General features: G+C 43.3%; 1 protein-coding gene across 1 annotated transcript in view; it reads right to left on the reverse strand.

The window, feature by feature from the left end:
• ENOX1 (ecto-NOX disulfide-thiol exchanger 1) overlaps positions 1-6176 on the reverse strand; it is a 296602-nt gene extending 290426 nt beyond the window's left edge. The window contains exon 1 of the mRNA XM_052649997.1: positions 6089-6176. Within this exon, the coding sequence (XP_052505957.1) occupies positions 6089-6176 (88 nt within the window). The remainder of the gene's footprint in view (positions 1-6088) is intronic.
• Positions 6177-16534: the final 10358 nt, after the last annotated feature.

Raw genomic sequence — 16534 nt, forward strand, 5'->3', positions numbered from 1 at the left:
CTACCATGAAATTATCTTCTGTTCACGTCATTTTACCTAACATATGTGCAATATTTCTGAAATGGGTATTCCTTACTGTATTTTTTTCTTTGAGTCTTAGGGAGAAAAATCCCTTTTATATTCTTTTAATATTTGCTTCTATGAACTTCAGCTTCAGTTAGCTCACTTCCATACATCAAGATTCTTTTCAAAGCAGAAAAGAAGAAAAAGAAAAAAGAAAAACCTCAAGTCGTTTCAGTTATGTCCAGCTCTTTGCGACCCCATGGACTGTAGCCTGCCAAGCTCCTCTGTCCATAGGATTTCCCAGGCAAGAATACTGGAGTGGGTTCCCAATTCCTTCTCTAGGGAATCTTCCCAACCCAGGAATTGAACCTGTGTCTCCTGCATCAGCAAGCGAAATCTTTACCACTGAGACACCGGGGAAGCCCAAGAGGTAAATAAATGCAAACGTGGCAAGGGAAGTTGCTGGGTGACCTGAAAGCTGCTCCCTGGTAGGAGTTATCTCTACTTAAAACATACACACGGTATTAAGAAGCCACAGGGAAGAAACAAATGGATGTGGGTGGCAGGTTTTCACTTGTTTCCTGGATGTCTCAGACTACTGTAAATAAGTTTTGTGTGTTTCAATTCAAATGGTTCCATTATCTTGGAGGGCCTAAGCATTTGTAATAGCAGTTTCTGGAGTATGCAAAGCTTATGCTTAAGGAGCATTACTGGCATTCAATGTAGTCAGACTGCGTTAAGCAGATTTACAACGCTGTTCATGGCTCCCCTTGATCATCTTTATTTAAAAGTAAGTTCAGCCTGATGAGGTGGCTTAAGCGTCTTTCCTGTGTTTCAGCCTGTTAGCCATGCCCACCAGAACACCTGGCTCTGCTGTGCACCCTTCACCACTTCTCTAAATGGAACTCCAGTTGCCAAGGTGAATGGGAAGGACTGGCAGGTGGCACTTCACTAGGAAAAAAACTTTCACGGAGGCAGCTTGTTTTCAAACGTATCCAGGGCTGGGGTTGCCCAGGCAGCTCAGTGGTAAAGAGTCCGCCCACCAATGCAGGAGACATGGGTTAGATCCCTGGGTCAGGAAGATCTCCTAGAAAAGGAAATGACAACTCATTCCAGGATTCTTGCCTGGGAAATCCCATGGACAGAGAAGCCAGGCAGGCTACAGTTCCATGGGGTCGCAAAGAGTCAGACATGACTTAGTGACAACAATGACACGGCTAACAGATCGGGAGACACGTGTCACTGAAGAGACAGTTTGTCACCTATAGTTCCCAAGAGGAGGGGTGTGCAGGGCCACAATGGGCCAGGCAGGACCATGTGGGGAGGTACCAGGATTGCCCACGAGCAGAGGAAATAAGGGAAAAGTGTGGAGAAAAGTCTCTCCTGTGGTTTCTGCAAGGTAAGAAGGTTCTCAATTCGGCAGCTTAAATATTTTCAGTGTGTTCTAAGACATTGGGACAATTCCTAATTGTCCAGCAGCTGGCCCTGGTACAATCTGGGGCAGGGGGATATTGCTCTGGATAACAAGAGCCTGAAAAAAGGGGGCAGGTGTGGACACGGGCTCAGGGCTGGTTCACCTGCAAACCAGCGGTGTGACCCCAGGTAAGCTGTTCGCTACCTCTGTGTGAGAGTGTGGAAGTCACTCAGTCGTGTCTGACTCTTTGCAATCCCATGGACTCCATGGGGTTCTCCAGGCCAGAATACTGCAGTGGGTAGCCTTTCCCTTCTCCAGGGGATCTTCCCAAGCCAGGGATCGAACCCAGGTCTCCCAGATTGGAGGTGCATTCTTTGTCAGTTGAGCCCCAAGGGAAGCCCTAGGAATTAGCTAACTCTGGGTAAGAGCAGTGCCTCCCCGGCATCTGGAAGACTCTGAGACCTCAAAATACATCTCACAAAATACTGAACATAAAAAACAAGACTAATATAAGCCTGTCTGGAACACTGCTGTAAGAAACATAAAAACAGAGCTTGTCAAACTTTATTGTGCCTAGGAATCACTTGGGTATTTTGTTAAACGGGAACATCTAATTCTGATTCATTGGATTGGTCGGGGCTTGAAATTTTGCATTTCTAATAAAGTCCTCAGTGATGCTGGGACTTTGATGATGCTTTGAGTCATTAGGGATAAGAATATTCCTGGGTCAGCTTCTGCAGGGAAAACAGAAGAACTTAACATTTACTGAGCCCTGCTTTGCACTAGATACTGTGAGGCCCTGCATACACACATCTCACCGTGTTTTGCTTGGACAATATCCTTTGCTTTTAAGAAGAATTATCCGAATATTATAGGGAAGGGGAATAAGACTCAGGATGGTTAGGTTACCTGCCACAGGTCACTTAGCTGAGACTCAGAAGACATAAATACATCTGACTTAGAAACCCAATTTTTCCTCACCACAACCTAAGTACAGATGGTTTACTGTGATGGAAAATAAAAACTCTCTGTTGGTAAAGGCTTCATAAAATATAAACTGTGGACTTGAAAGGTGATCCATATACAACTTGACTTCTGGAAAGAAGAGAAATTCTGACTGGTGTCCATTATCTCAGGAACAGAAATAAACCGTGCGGACTAAATAACTTATATTTTTCTATAGCTAGTGGAGAAACATTTTAGGTGGATTCTCTATTACACTTGTGTCTTTATTTTAAAAAGTGACGCACGTCCATGGTGAAGATAGAAACAGTAAGAGTCTGCTTTCCTCCCACGTGCCCTATGTTGTGTAGAGAGAACTACTGTTAGGCCTCTGTCGGTTCTGTGCAAACAGTGGCCTTCAATGCTGATAATCAGCTTTCCCACACAAATTCATTCATTCCAGTCATTTATTTTTCCAGGGGGAGAAGCAGTAAACAAAACATGCAACATCCCTCATCACCTGACATTCGGTGAGCTACATCACAAACAAATACACATTATGTCAAATGGGAATAAATGGTAATGAAGAAAAAGCCAGCAGCGGAGGGCACGTGTTTGCAGCTTTAAATGTAGTGGTTAAGGAGGGCTTCATGGAAAAGAGGGTATCTGAGGAGACCTGGAGAAGGCCATCTTATTCCACATTTACTTTTTCCCTTTAGCAACATATATTAAAGCCCTTGCTGTGTCAGGACATAGAGATCTTCCTCATTCTTGTTAATGGTTTCGTAGCTACTCCGCTGGTCACACACACCATAATATGGACGGGCATATTCTGTCATCTTCACAAAGGAAACATTTTAGGTTCATCTTGTGATTTGTTAGGGGATCATCTGAGTGGTTATAAGGAGACGTGGGCAGCATGGTATAAAGCCCGATGAAGTAGAAAGAGCAATTAGGTGCAAAGCTGTGGTTGGAAATCCTAGTGGCTGGTCAACCAGATGACTGTGTTATCATGGACTATTTACTGAAAATCTGCTTCATGTTGGTTTCCCAGGTAGCCCTAGTGGTGAATAACCTGCCTGCCAATGCAGGAGACATAAAAGACATAGGTTTGACCCCTGGGTTTCTCCTGGAGGAGGGCCTGGCAACCCACTCCAGTATTCTTGCCTTGCCTGAGGAATCCTATGGGCAGAGAAGCCTGGCAGGCTACAGTCCATAGGGTTGCACAGAGTTGGACACAACTAAATGGACTGAGCACACATGCACTGCTTTAGCTTAGTGCTTTATCCTTTTCTGCCACATCTTAGACAGGGCTATGTCCACCACGCACAGGGGGATATCTAAAAGCTTCTCTACCCTAAGACCAAGGCAAATCTACTGACATTTTGCTCAATTCCAAGCTACCCTATGGTCCTGCAGAGTCAAATATAAACCCTCTGGGTGACACTTTTCCACATTCCCCACGAAGGAAACACAAGCAAAAGTTTTAGGGAGCAGCTAACCCTCTGGGCTCTGAGGATGATCGTGCTCTTTTAGGAGAAAACACATCAGCTTCCTTAAAACAAAAAGGCACATAAATTCCTTTCCTTCCAGTAATATTTATTTATACAGATACAGATGTTTAGCATCGGGCCATATGACTGAACAGATTTCAAATGTAATGGAAGATTCATTTATTCATTTAATTATTATCTGAGGCAGTACCTGTATTATGTCAGCACTCTGCCAGCCTCTGGAAGAGGAATAAATATCTGTGCGATATGGTTCCTGCCCTTGCTACCTGCTAACTCTGAATAGACTCGACAAGGGAAAAAAAAATACGACTGATTGAAAGCCATGTGTGGTCAGTGGTGCCAAGGATAAAGCAAGAGGAATTAAAGGAAAGGGGAGGATGCTGTGATCCAGAGAGGGGGTCCTGGCTGAGATACAAACAGGAAGAGATGCAGGTGGAACCAGGGGATTTGGGGAAGGGATGTGTATGTGTGTTGGGGGGGATATATATGAATGGAAGGTGAATATAACTATGCGTTATATTTTTGTGACCCCATGGACTGCAGCCCACTAGGATCCTTTGTCCATGGAATTTTCTAGGCAAGGATACTGGAGTGAGTTTTCATTTCCTCCTCCAAGGGATCTTCCTGACCCAGGGATTGAACCTGCTGTCTCCTGCATTGGCAGGTGAATTATTTACCACTGCACCAACTATATAAGCAAAAGCTCAGGTGAGGGAAAATACAGGCATTAAAAAGGGAACATGAAGTGGCCCAGTAGAGTTTAAACACAGAATATGGGGGGTGGCTGCAGATGGCAGGAGATGTCAGCTGGAGTGAGACTGGCAGACGGTTCTCAGGCCCCTATTTTGTTGTTAGACATGAGATAGATAAATGAGTCCTGAAAGAGATCAAGAAAAGTGCCACTGACCTCTCCTTGCGCTGTTTTTGCTTTTTCTGGGAGAGGGGTACTGTGTACTTTGCTTTTATAGCCTCTGCGTCTGATTCCAGTAAATTTAAAAACCAACCTAAAACCTTTCAAAGTCACATATGCCTAGAGCTTAAAAAGGCAAGCAAGGTATAAGAGGCCTAGAACCCAAACCAGCCACCCCCACCCAACTTGTCCCTGCCACCCCCTCCTTCTCCTCCAAAACCACTTTTGTGTCTGGGTGGGGGGCTTTACTTTTTTTAAATTTATTTTGATTGGAGGCTAATTACATTATAATACTGTAGTGGTTTTTGCCCATACATTGACATAAATCAGCCATGGGTGTACATGTGTTCCCCATCCTGAACCCCCCTCCTACCTCCCTCCCCATCCCATCCCTCAGGGTCATCCCAGTGCACCAGCCCTGAGCACCCTGTCTCATGCATCGGACCTGTTTCACATATGGTAATAAACATGTTTCAATGCTATTCTCTCAGATCATCCAGCCTCGCCTTCTCCCAGAGTCTGGTTTGCTTTTATTATGAAATATGATGCTTTGCCTAAGCGAGCAGCCTCCGATACAGGTAAGGCTTTTGCCTCAACTGGTTCCTTCCAGTATGGTTATATATATGGGCTGGCCCAGGGATGGAAGCCGAACAAGTAAGTCTAACCCAGCCCTCCCCACCTCAAGGAGGTTGAATCCTCTCATGGAAAAGACACTGCTTTTAACCTTCGATTCTGATATCGGATTCCATATATTTAAGTGATACATGTACACTGATATTTCTTAAATGATCGTTTGCAGAGCTTACCGAACGTCTTACTATTCTGTAAAATGAGGAACACTTGACACTCTTGTACCATCTGCTGCTGCTAAGTCGCTTCAGTCGTGTCCGACTGTGTGCGACCCCATAGACAGCAGCCCACTAGGCTCCCCGGTTATACCGTCACCACCTCCCAAAGAGCATTCTTCTCTCATCTTTCCAGTTGGCTAAAGTGGAATCTGGGGTTAAATGGATATTCTTTGTTTACTTTGTTATGCCATGCAATATCATTTACTTTTAAGTCAAGCCCTATAAGAACACACTTCCTAGCTTATTCCATCTTTTTCATCTGTGCTGTCTTTTTTCTTCCTTTTTGTGTGTATTTATTACTAACGGCCCTCAACTTTTCAAAGGAACTATAAAAGCCCTACTACCACCATTTCTGACGTGAGCAACTCCATCAGTGACCCTCTCAGACCTGTTTGTCCCTCCACAGGCCTCCCGTTCAGTCCGTCCAGGCTAGTGGTTCCCCAGGCCAGCTGCCCACCTGTTGTCCTGGGGCTTCTTTTTAACACCATCTGGCGAAATCCCTGTGCCTCTCGCCTGTGCTGGGTCCCCCGCCTCCTGGATCCCATGGTTGCCTCTTTCTTGGTTTACAGCCTCATTTTTGTGGAGCTCATTCTCTAGTAGCTTCCTGAGAAAAGGTACACGGGAGGTAAATTTGTTGAGACCTTTCTTGTGTGTCTGAAAAACGTCTTAACTTCTACTCTCACGCTTGCCTGCTAATTAAGCTTTCTAATTCTAAGTAAAAGTCATTTCCCTTTAGCACTCTGAAGGCTGAGTTTCACTGTCTTCTAGCGTCCAGTGTTGTGGTTGAGAAGTCTCAAGGCCACTTGTTCTCTTGACCTTTTATCTGTACCTGGTTTGTTTCACTGGAAGGTTTAGGAATCTTTTAAGTCCCTGGGATGCTGAAACCTCAGAATAAAGAACCTTAATGAAACTTCTTTACCTATCCATTGTTCTGGGCACTTTCTCCCCTTTAAAACTGGAAATTCCTATTGTCCTGGTTTGAAATTTTTCCTGTATTATTCTTTGATATAGTACCTCATTTTTTTTCTTCTATCTTTCCTTTGGGGAATAGCTACGGTAGAATGCTGAAGCTGGTGAGCTGACCCAACCCATTTTTTACCTTCTCTCCACTACCCTGCTACAACTGCTGCCTGTTAATCTACTTTCTAGAAAGTTTGCATGATATGACCTTTAACACCTCTGAATAATTTTGTTTTTAACTATGAGTTTAATTTCCAAGATCTCTTTCTCATTTTCTGATTGTTTCTTTCTTCGTAGAATTTACCTTTTATTTCATGGATGTCCTATTGTCTCCCATTTTTCTGAAGATATTATAGGTGTTTGAAAGCTCTTCTTTTGCTTCTTGAATTGTCGATATTTTCCCCAAGCCCTCTAACCCATCTCTATTTTGATCTCAATATTTTATTCTGTATTTTCTATTGGGAGCAATACTCAAATATCTGGTGACCTTCTCACTATTGACTTATACTTAAGATACTCACATCTATATGTGATACTCATCATATGTATTATACATAAGTAATACAAAGAATTTATTTATATTTAGGGATGGTGAGTCCTCACACAATGGATTGGAAACACTGACTGGGGGCCGGTACGCTTATCTGGCAGGCGTCCCCCGAGGTAACTGGGTGGGACTCCAAATGCCGGTCCGGACATTTAGTTTCTCTAGATAAGAATCCTTTAAGCTCCTGTCTACAGAGCCTGTCGTGGCTACAAATGCTCTGGGGGCTCAGCTGTGGGACAGTCCGGGCGGGTCTCACCTACCTGTTCACTCTACGGAGTTGCACTGAATTCCCCTGGTTTCGCCTCTCTATCCTAGGCCTCAGTCTCCTGAGTCTGGAGCGCCTCGGAGCCCATGACTACGCCCCGAGCCTCCATCAGGGACAGAGGTTTGGGAGCGGCTGTGTGAGCGGAACAGGGCCAAGTTCGCCCGTGCTCTTTCACCGAGTATTACTGATCACTCTGCAACCGCTGTCAGCCTCCTCCAGGCTCTCCCGCACGCCCGTGCTAAGCCTCCCCAGGATCCTGCACAACAGATCTGCAGGCTTCTCTCGGGACCCCTCACCAGTACCCCCATCACGGGGCCAGCTTCCCAAAGTTTGCTCACATCGCCTGTCTAGTACCACCTGCTTCTCTGCTCTCTCTCAGTCTCTATCTCTGTATAGTATTTTTTTTTCTTATTCTTTGCCAAAATTTTAGGGAGATTTTTGGAATAAGGAGATTTAAATGCATGTGTTCAATCTGACAGAACCACAAGCTCCCAGTCTTATGAATTTTACTGTTACATATGTACTTACTATGTACCTCACTTTAGTCTAGAGAGTTTATCCAGAGAACCTTAGGTGTTACCCTAACCCAATTACTAACTACCTAACAACTACTTTCAGGTAGGGTATTGCCAAAATCATTTTAATTCTCTCGGTGATTTTCTACGGAGTACAAGTTCAAAGTGAGCTGGACTCTATATGTTTATCTTTCCAGCATCTCATTATTATCCTGGCTCTAGAAGTTTGAACCAAAGGTCAATTTGAAGTAGATGGCACATCCATTTTTAAATAAAAAGGAAGGAAGGAGAGGAGGGAGGTGGAAAGGGGGGAGGGAGAGATGAAGGGAGAGATGGAGGGATGCGGGGAGGAAACAAAGAAACAGACACCAAGAAAAGGATTTAAAAACAGAACAGTAAGAGGGCTGGCCCAACAAATACTATTTTAAGAAAAGCTATGTAAGTTTATTAAATAAGGAGAGAGACAGCAGAAAACAATCTGACTTGAAGATAACTAAATGAGCACTCACTTGGAAGGCAGTTGCTTAACTTCTACCACCCCATGTTAGCTGTGAGATGCCAGTTACTCATTCAACAACTTGCCTCCAGAATTCATATAAAAAAAATCACCATTATCCAGCTAGAAATTATACACGTATGATATTCTTGCAAATAATTGCGAGATCACCTTCCAATTATGTACTCACCCTTTTATTGGCTAAATGTGGCTCAGAGAATAAAGCGTCTGCCTGCAATGCAGGAGACTTGGGTTCTGTCACTGGGTTGGGAAGATCCCCTGGAGAAGGAAATGGCAACCCACTCCAGTATTCTTGCCTGGAGAATCCCATGGACAGAAGAGCCGGGTGGGCTACAGTCCACAGGGTCGCAAGGAGTTAGACACAACTGAGCGACTTCACACACACACATATATGTATATATACATACATATGTATTTTAATGTATATATGTAGGTATTCCTCACCTCATTCCCCTTAAGACAGCTTGCTAGTTGTCCTTTTAATATATTACTTCAATATATTTTTATTTTCCTAAGTACATTTCCTACAAATTTCTCTACTTCAGTTCAGTTCAGTTGCTCAGTTGTGTCCGACTCTTTGTGACCCCATGAACCACAGCATGCCAGGCCTCCCTGTCTATCATCAACTCCCAGAGTCCACCCAAACACATGTCCATTGAGTGGGTGTTGCCATCCAACCATCTCATCCTCTCTCGTTCCCTCTCCTCCTGCCCTCAATCTTTTCCAGCATCAGGGTCTTTTCCAATGAGTCAAATCTTTGCAGGAGGTGGCCAAAGTACTGGAGTTTCAGCTTTAGCATCAGGCCTTCCAATGAACACCCAGGACTGATTTCCTTTAGGATGTTCTGGTTGGATCTCCTTGCAGTCCAAGGGACTCTCAAGAGTCTTCTCCAACACCACAGTTCAAAAGCATCAATTCTTTGGCGCTCAGCTTTCTTTATAGTCCAACTCTCACATCCATACATGACCCCTGGAAAAACCACAGCCTTGACTAGACGGACCTTTGTTGGCAAAGTAATATGCAATTCTTTCTACTCTGTGCTATACTCAACTATGGGCCAATTAGTTTTTAAAAAGGTATTCACGTTGTCAACAAGAATGATTCTAATATAGCTGAAACCACATCTCCATCTCTGAGTTTGATAAGATGAAAACTCTGTAGTCAGATTGACCTTGTTTTCCATTTCAGTTCTTCTACTTACTGAATGTCTGACCTTTAGGGAGCTAAATAATCTCTCCAAGAGGAAAACGGACATACTATTATCCATTTTATAGGCTGTTACATGGATGAAATCATAAAATGCATATAAAGAACTTAACATATTATAGGTGCTCAATAAATTAAAGCTATTAAAATCAGAACATGAGAAGATATTGAAACCTTGACTCTTACAAAAATTCAGGTTCTTTACCACAAGCGGCCCCAGGGAAGGCCCAGATCACTGGCAGGCTGGTCAACTGGAAGCAGCCTGTCAGTCACTGAAAAGCAAGGGGGAAGTACTTACAGGCCACGAGGGAAGACAGTATGAAAGTGGGGCTGTGGGGAGAAGGCCTAGAAGAAAATTATTTTATTTTGGATCAGCTCCTTAACGCTTTCTGTAGTTTATTTATCTACAAAATTAGGAAGTTGGATGAAGTCCCTCCAGATATTCACAATGAAGAGTTCTGTGGGTGGATACTTTTGGAATATGATTCTTCATGTCATGCCTGTCCCCTTCCTCATTTAAGGCAGCAGCTTTTTTTTTTTTAACCTGGAATATTACAAACCTGAAAGTGTTAGCCACTCAATGTGTCTAACGCTTTGTGACCCCATGGGTGTAGCCCGCTAGGCTCCTCTGTCCATGGGATTTCCTAGGCAAGAATGCTGGAGTGGGTTGCATTTCCTTCTTCAGGGAATCTTCCTGACCCAGGGACTGAACCGGGGTCTCCTGCATTGCAGGCAGATGCTTTACCATCTGAGCCACCAGGGACCGCCTACAAATCCTTTCCACATTTTTTTTCCCCAGGTACTACGTATTAGCATATTCTAGAAAGGATGGATGAGTTGATCTGCAGTTTCTCATCCTAAAATATGTTTCTCTGAGTTTTACTACTTCACCTAAATGTTTGGTTAAGGAAAAAAAGGATAAATGTGATGTGTTGGGAGTTTTATTTATTGGTGCTTTCTCCTATAGCAGCATGTAACTTTTAGAGTGGGAGAAAAAAAATCTATCACAATTTCAGTGAAACCAGATATTTCTTAGTTTAACGTTTTAGCTATGGCACCATCCACGTCTTGGGCAGGCGATCACCAAAGCATTGGTTGAACTGCTGCCAAGTCAGTGGATTTAATTTGGTTATGAAGACAGACATATTACTGGGACACATCTGGCCATTTTGGCAGATGGTGAATGAAATGAATCAACCGTGTAGTAATTGGGCTAGCTGCTCAGTGATCAACATGACCGGAATGGAAAATAACTGTGGGATAAATTAATCCTTACACAGCAGGTCTGTACCGTTATACCAGAATACACCTCAAATCGGTGTTCAAGATGAATACACTTTCAGGTACAATTGCAAATTCAAACAATTAAGGTATTTCTAATAGAAAAATGTGTTCATTTTCTATCAATCTACCAACATGTATTTTTATCTAAAAGGAAAAGACGGTGCCATTTGCTGGGAATGGAAGCATTTAGCAGGAAGGAGGCCAAAGAGCCTTACCAGAGAAAAGATCTAGGCGCCAGATGCTCTGTGACTTTCCATGGAGCCTTCAGGAAGTCTTTGTTTTCTTTTAAAAATGACTAACCTCAAGTAGCTTATAATTTAGTTGATTATATTTACACATTTGCAGTTTCCATTTCATGCCTTCTTACGTTACAAAATCATTTTTAATTCTGCTACGTAGTGGAGATAAAAGTGAACAAATATTTCAATGTTCTTTAGTTAACCGTTGGGCTGGCCAAAAATTCATTTGGGTTTTTCTGTAAGATGAAAAGGAAACTTCAAACGAACTTTTGGGCCAATCCCCAATACAGACAATGAGGCTCCCCTTCTCCCCAATTTCACCTTAATTGCAAGAATTCTATCAAATCCTGTTGCAATGTTCTTTTTCTTTCGCTCTTGATATGTCTCCCACCCCTCAAGACTGCTAAGGTTCTAAGTATGTCTATATTTTCATTGAATCCTCTACTCCCACCCCAAAATACAGTTCCTTCTTCTCAAGAGGAAGTTTATCAATTCTGTCGAAGTTTATCAGTTCTGTAGGATCCACATGCTGAGCATGTAGTGGTAGCAGAGTGACCAACTGAGAGGTTTCTGTGTGGGGCTTTCTGTACTCCTCTGTCCATAGATTTCTCTAGGCAAGAATACTGGAGTGGGCTGCCATTCCCATCTCCAGGGGATCTTCCCAACCTAGGGATCAAACCCAGGTCTGCTGTGTTGCAGACTCTTTACCTCCAGAGCCACCAGGGGAACCCCAAACCAGCCCAAGTCCCTGACAAATGAAGACTGTGAGTCACTTCTGTTGGGGGCTTAAGAGAAGGATTGGAAGTGGCAAAGCCTGCCTGCACCACAAAGTTGCCATGTCAATCCTCTTATTAGAAGCACTCTTCTTTCATCACTAACCAGCTGTAGAACGCCATCAAACAGCAGATAGAGGAACACATTTGATGACCTTTAACTTTCCCTTACACCAGTGGTTCTCAGTCTTGGCTTCTCACTAAAATCATTGGGTTAGCTCTTTTTTTTTTTTTTTTTAAATGATATCAGTCCCTGACTTACCTGAACTGAAATTTAGCCCTGGTCATCGTCTAAAATTTCAGAGCTTATTCTAATGTTATCCAGGGCTAAGAAACACTGCTTGGCATCCATTCTGGGATTCAAACTACAGGTCTAGCAAGAGTCATTCAAAAGCAAGGAGAAAGCTACTTTATTATCTCTGACTTTTAAAAGATTGCACGCAAGTTTCCACTTCACATTTAAAACAAATGAGAACCCACAAACCGACTTTAAGTGTAACTCAAACGGTAAAGAATCTGCCTGCAATGCAGGAGACCCAGATTCAATCCCTGGGTCGGGAAGATCCTCTGGAAAAGGGAATGGCAACCCACTCCAGTATTCCTGCCTGGAGAATCCCATGCACAGAGGAGCCTGGTGGGCTACAGTCCGTGGGGTGGCAAAGAGTCAGACACGACTGGGCAACTAACACTACTAGGGTTCATGATATGTTTCTCCCTTGTTATGTTTCCATTCTGATTATCAATCACCACGATCTACTGAGTTTTTTTGTTGTTGTTTTTTTTTTGCACAGGAAACTGTTAGGTAGGTACTGTGGGGCCACCGTGATTTCAAACCCAGGGTTCCTGCCTTCGGGGAGCTCACTGTAGAACACAGCAAAAGGTGACTAGATGTTGAAGCAAATGACCTCATAGAGGAGGCTCAAAGAAGGAAATGGCTGTAGCCTGAGACGGTCGGGAAACCTGCACAGAGGAGGTAGGACTTAAAGAAGGCCTTGGAGGACTGGCTAGCATTCTAATTAGAAAAGGCCTGGGACTTCCCTTGTGGTCCAGTGATTAGGAATCTGTCTTGCAATGCAGGGAACACGGGTTTGATCCCTGGTCCGGTAACTAAGACCCCATGAGCTGCGGAGCAACTAAGCCTGCCTGGGCGCCACGATTACTGAGCCCATGTGCTCTGCCCCCTGTGCTCCAGAGACCCAGTGCTGCCACTAGAGTCCATGCCATGGTGAAGGGTCCCGCATCCTGCAATGAGGATCCCACGTGCCACAGCTAAGTCCCGAGGCAGCCTAATTAACTGATCTTAAAAAGAAGCAAAGACCTTCCAAGGAGGACGTGGGTACGATGCAATCAGACTACCAAGTTTAAATATATACGCACATAATAAAGTTCACATTCTGAGCACTGCGAAACTATATGAAGCCAACTGCTGAGCAAAGAGACATAATGAGCTCAGTCACTTTTTTTTTTGGAGATAACCACTCTTGACTTCGAAAAGAAGAATTCAACTGGCAGATGAAACAGCTGGTTCAGCTGAAGCAAAAAGACAAGCTTGGCATATAACTCAGAGAACAAGCCACAGAACAGCAGCCACACATGGTACAGGGTCCTTCCCTCTCTCACGCTGGGACCACAGAAGAGACCTAATTACCCAGGCATCAAGGCAAAAGCTGCCCAGATCATCGCCAAAGCCTTGAAGTTCCCACTCTACACGATCGCATGATTATCTAATGTTGAAGGAATATATTCAGGACAAAAATCGTCCAAAAGTTATATGCTGGCTTTTATGTCATGTGATGGTCAAACACTGATTTTCAATCACTTTTCTAATGCAACGGCTTTCTCTCTGGATTTCAGAATCCAAGTACCCCTGTGCCATTTGTCCCTGCCCCCTAAAATAGTTAGTTTTCATCTTTATTCCAATATCTGGACTTAGGGCAAGACAGTAACTAAATGCCAATGGACGATCTGGGTATGCATCATCCCAGGAAGTCAGCTGGCAAAAAGAACATTTAGAAGTAGGCACCACTGGTTATTTCACACATTATTAACTTATATTACAATTCAAATAAGCTTACAGCTGGCAAAAAAAAAAAAATCTCTTCTGTAAAGTGATCTCAAACATAATAGGCTTAATCAGAGATAAATTAGGCAGCCATGCATACTACAGTGTATTAATTCTGAGTAGTTATTAAATACATTTTCTGTTATCAGTGGTGTGAACAACATTATACACAAACAAATTCTTCGAGAGGACAGCAAATAAAGTTTATGTTTGGGATGCTGTGTGCCTGACATTTCCCCATGCCTCCTTGTAATGTTAAATAATCTTTTCTGCTAATAATGGCACTAGGTTAAGTCTCCACAAATGAGTCAACTTCCCTCCCAGGCTATTAAGCAAAAGAACAGCAGGGGAAACTGCCAGTGTGGTTTTGGTTTTCTCCAAAGCAAACTTTTCTGCCTTTCTACCTCAATTTTCAGAAAGAAGGCATTAGTAAGTCAAGATGGAGCAAAACTGTACAAAATATAAGGTAGTGAATATCCATTAGGTTAAAAAGGATGCATCTCATTCTGTGTTTTGGGAAGCCTGTTATGCCTGAGAATATTCAAGGAAGGAAATTACTAAAGTTGAATGATCTTTTGTAAATAACATCCTACCATCCTGTGTTTCCTTGAGTAGTAGTAATCTAAGCCATCAAACTAGCACTCTGATTCCACAGACCAGCAAGTGGGGCCTCTGTGAAAGAAAAGAAAAAGAGACATCTAAAGGATGAAAAGATACATCAAGGAAGGTAATGTACACACACATATACACACATTACCTTCCTGGATGGCCTTCTGCCATATTACCTTGTTCTTTTATTAATCAATCAGGCTCTTCAATTTCTGTATCCAGAAGCAATTCAAGTCGCTAGAAATGAGCCCCGTCCCCCTGCCAACCCACCAAGTCTGAGAAAAACGTTTGACACTCCTTGCGCTTTGCACATTTAAAACTCAATGTAAGGTGACAAGAACATTAAGCTGCCCAGTGAGCAAAATGTGAAACTAATCACTATCTGTTCTTAGCCATGGGTATAGTAATTGGCAAATTAAACTGCCTGAGAATAGCTGGGCCACCTGCATCAGAAAGCATCACCTTGGAATGACTAATGAAGACAAATGTATGCTTTACTGACAACTCCAGCAGCCTGAAAAGACACACTACACTAACTACTTCATTTACAGTAAAAGTAAGCACCCTGCAGATTTTTTATTTTCAAGCAGGGGTGCCCAACTCCGGGATGTGATGCCTGAGAATCTGAGGCGGGAAATAAAGTACTCAATAAACATAATGTGCTTGAATCATCCCAAAACTATCCTCCACCTCCCTCCCCATCCGTGGAAAGACTGTGCTCCACAAAACCTCTCTATGGTGCCAAAAAGGTTAGGGACCGCTGATTTAAAGGAATAAAACCTAACCACCTTCAATATTTTGTACATACATACTGACTGAATCGGACTTCCCAGGCGGTGTTAGTGGTAGAGAATCGTCCTGCCAATGCAGGAGACACAAGAGATGTGGGTTGGATCCCTGGGTCAGGAAGATCCCCTGGAGGATGGCAAGGCAACCCATTCCAGTGTTCTCGCCGGGAGAATCCCACGGACAGAAGAGCCTGAAGAGCCTGGCGGGCTACAGTCCATAGGTTTGCAAAGAGTCAGACACGACTAAAGTGACTTAGCATGCTCACAATGTACTGGTTGAATTTACATTGTTATTTTCTCTTGAAAACCCAATGCTTCTCTTTTTAAGCTGGCAAACTGGGATCAACTTGCTGACTAAAATGTTGAATTGCAGCTTTATAACAACTAGATTCAAATAAATAAAACTTCAAAAAATACCTTTGTTTTAAATAAACTTGCTGCTATTCATCCATCCATCCATTCTGGGATTCATCCATCCATTCTACCTACTATGTGCTAGGTACTGCTTGATATTTGGCAGAGAGAGAGAGAGGGAGGGATGAATGACAGCTCCTTAAGGAGTCTGTCAACTATTGGAGGAAAGCTGAACACACACAGCCAATTGCTATATGTTCTTATAGAAATGTTTTCAGAGCACCTTCCCTTTCCTTGGAGACTTCAGAGAAGAGGTGACTCTGGAGCTGCATTTTAGGACCAGGTAAAAAGGGTACAAAATGAAGAGTTTTTGTGGCTGAAGAGGCTTGAGAAAAAAAGCCTTGGAAAATGAGAGACAAGCATGTGCAAAACCAATAAGAAGGCTGTGGTCTGAATGAGAAAAAGAAATCACCTTCAGAGTATATGAAGGAAATAAATACAAGAGGCCAGAAAGTCAATCGGAGAAGGAAATGGCAACTCACTCCAGTATTCTTGCCTGGAAAATCCTATAGACACAGGAGCCTGGTGGGCTATAGTCTATAGGGTCACAGGAGTTGGACACAACTTAGAGACTAAACTACCACCCCCCAAAAGTCAACAGATGATGGTGAAGGCCAGGCAAGGGTGAGGCTGTGCAGGGCCCCAGGAGACAGGTCCAGGATGTGGGATTTCATTCTATGGGGCAGCTGTTTGCAAACACAGTCCAGGGGGACCCTCGGGTCAC

The sequence above is a fragment of the Budorcas taxicolor genome, chromosome 12 (genome assembly GCF_023091745.1).
Source record: "Budorcas taxicolor isolate Tak-1 chromosome 12, Takin1.1, whole genome shotgun sequence".
Lineage (NCBI taxonomy): Eukaryota > Metazoa > Chordata > Mammalia > Artiodactyla > Bovidae > Budorcas > Budorcas taxicolor.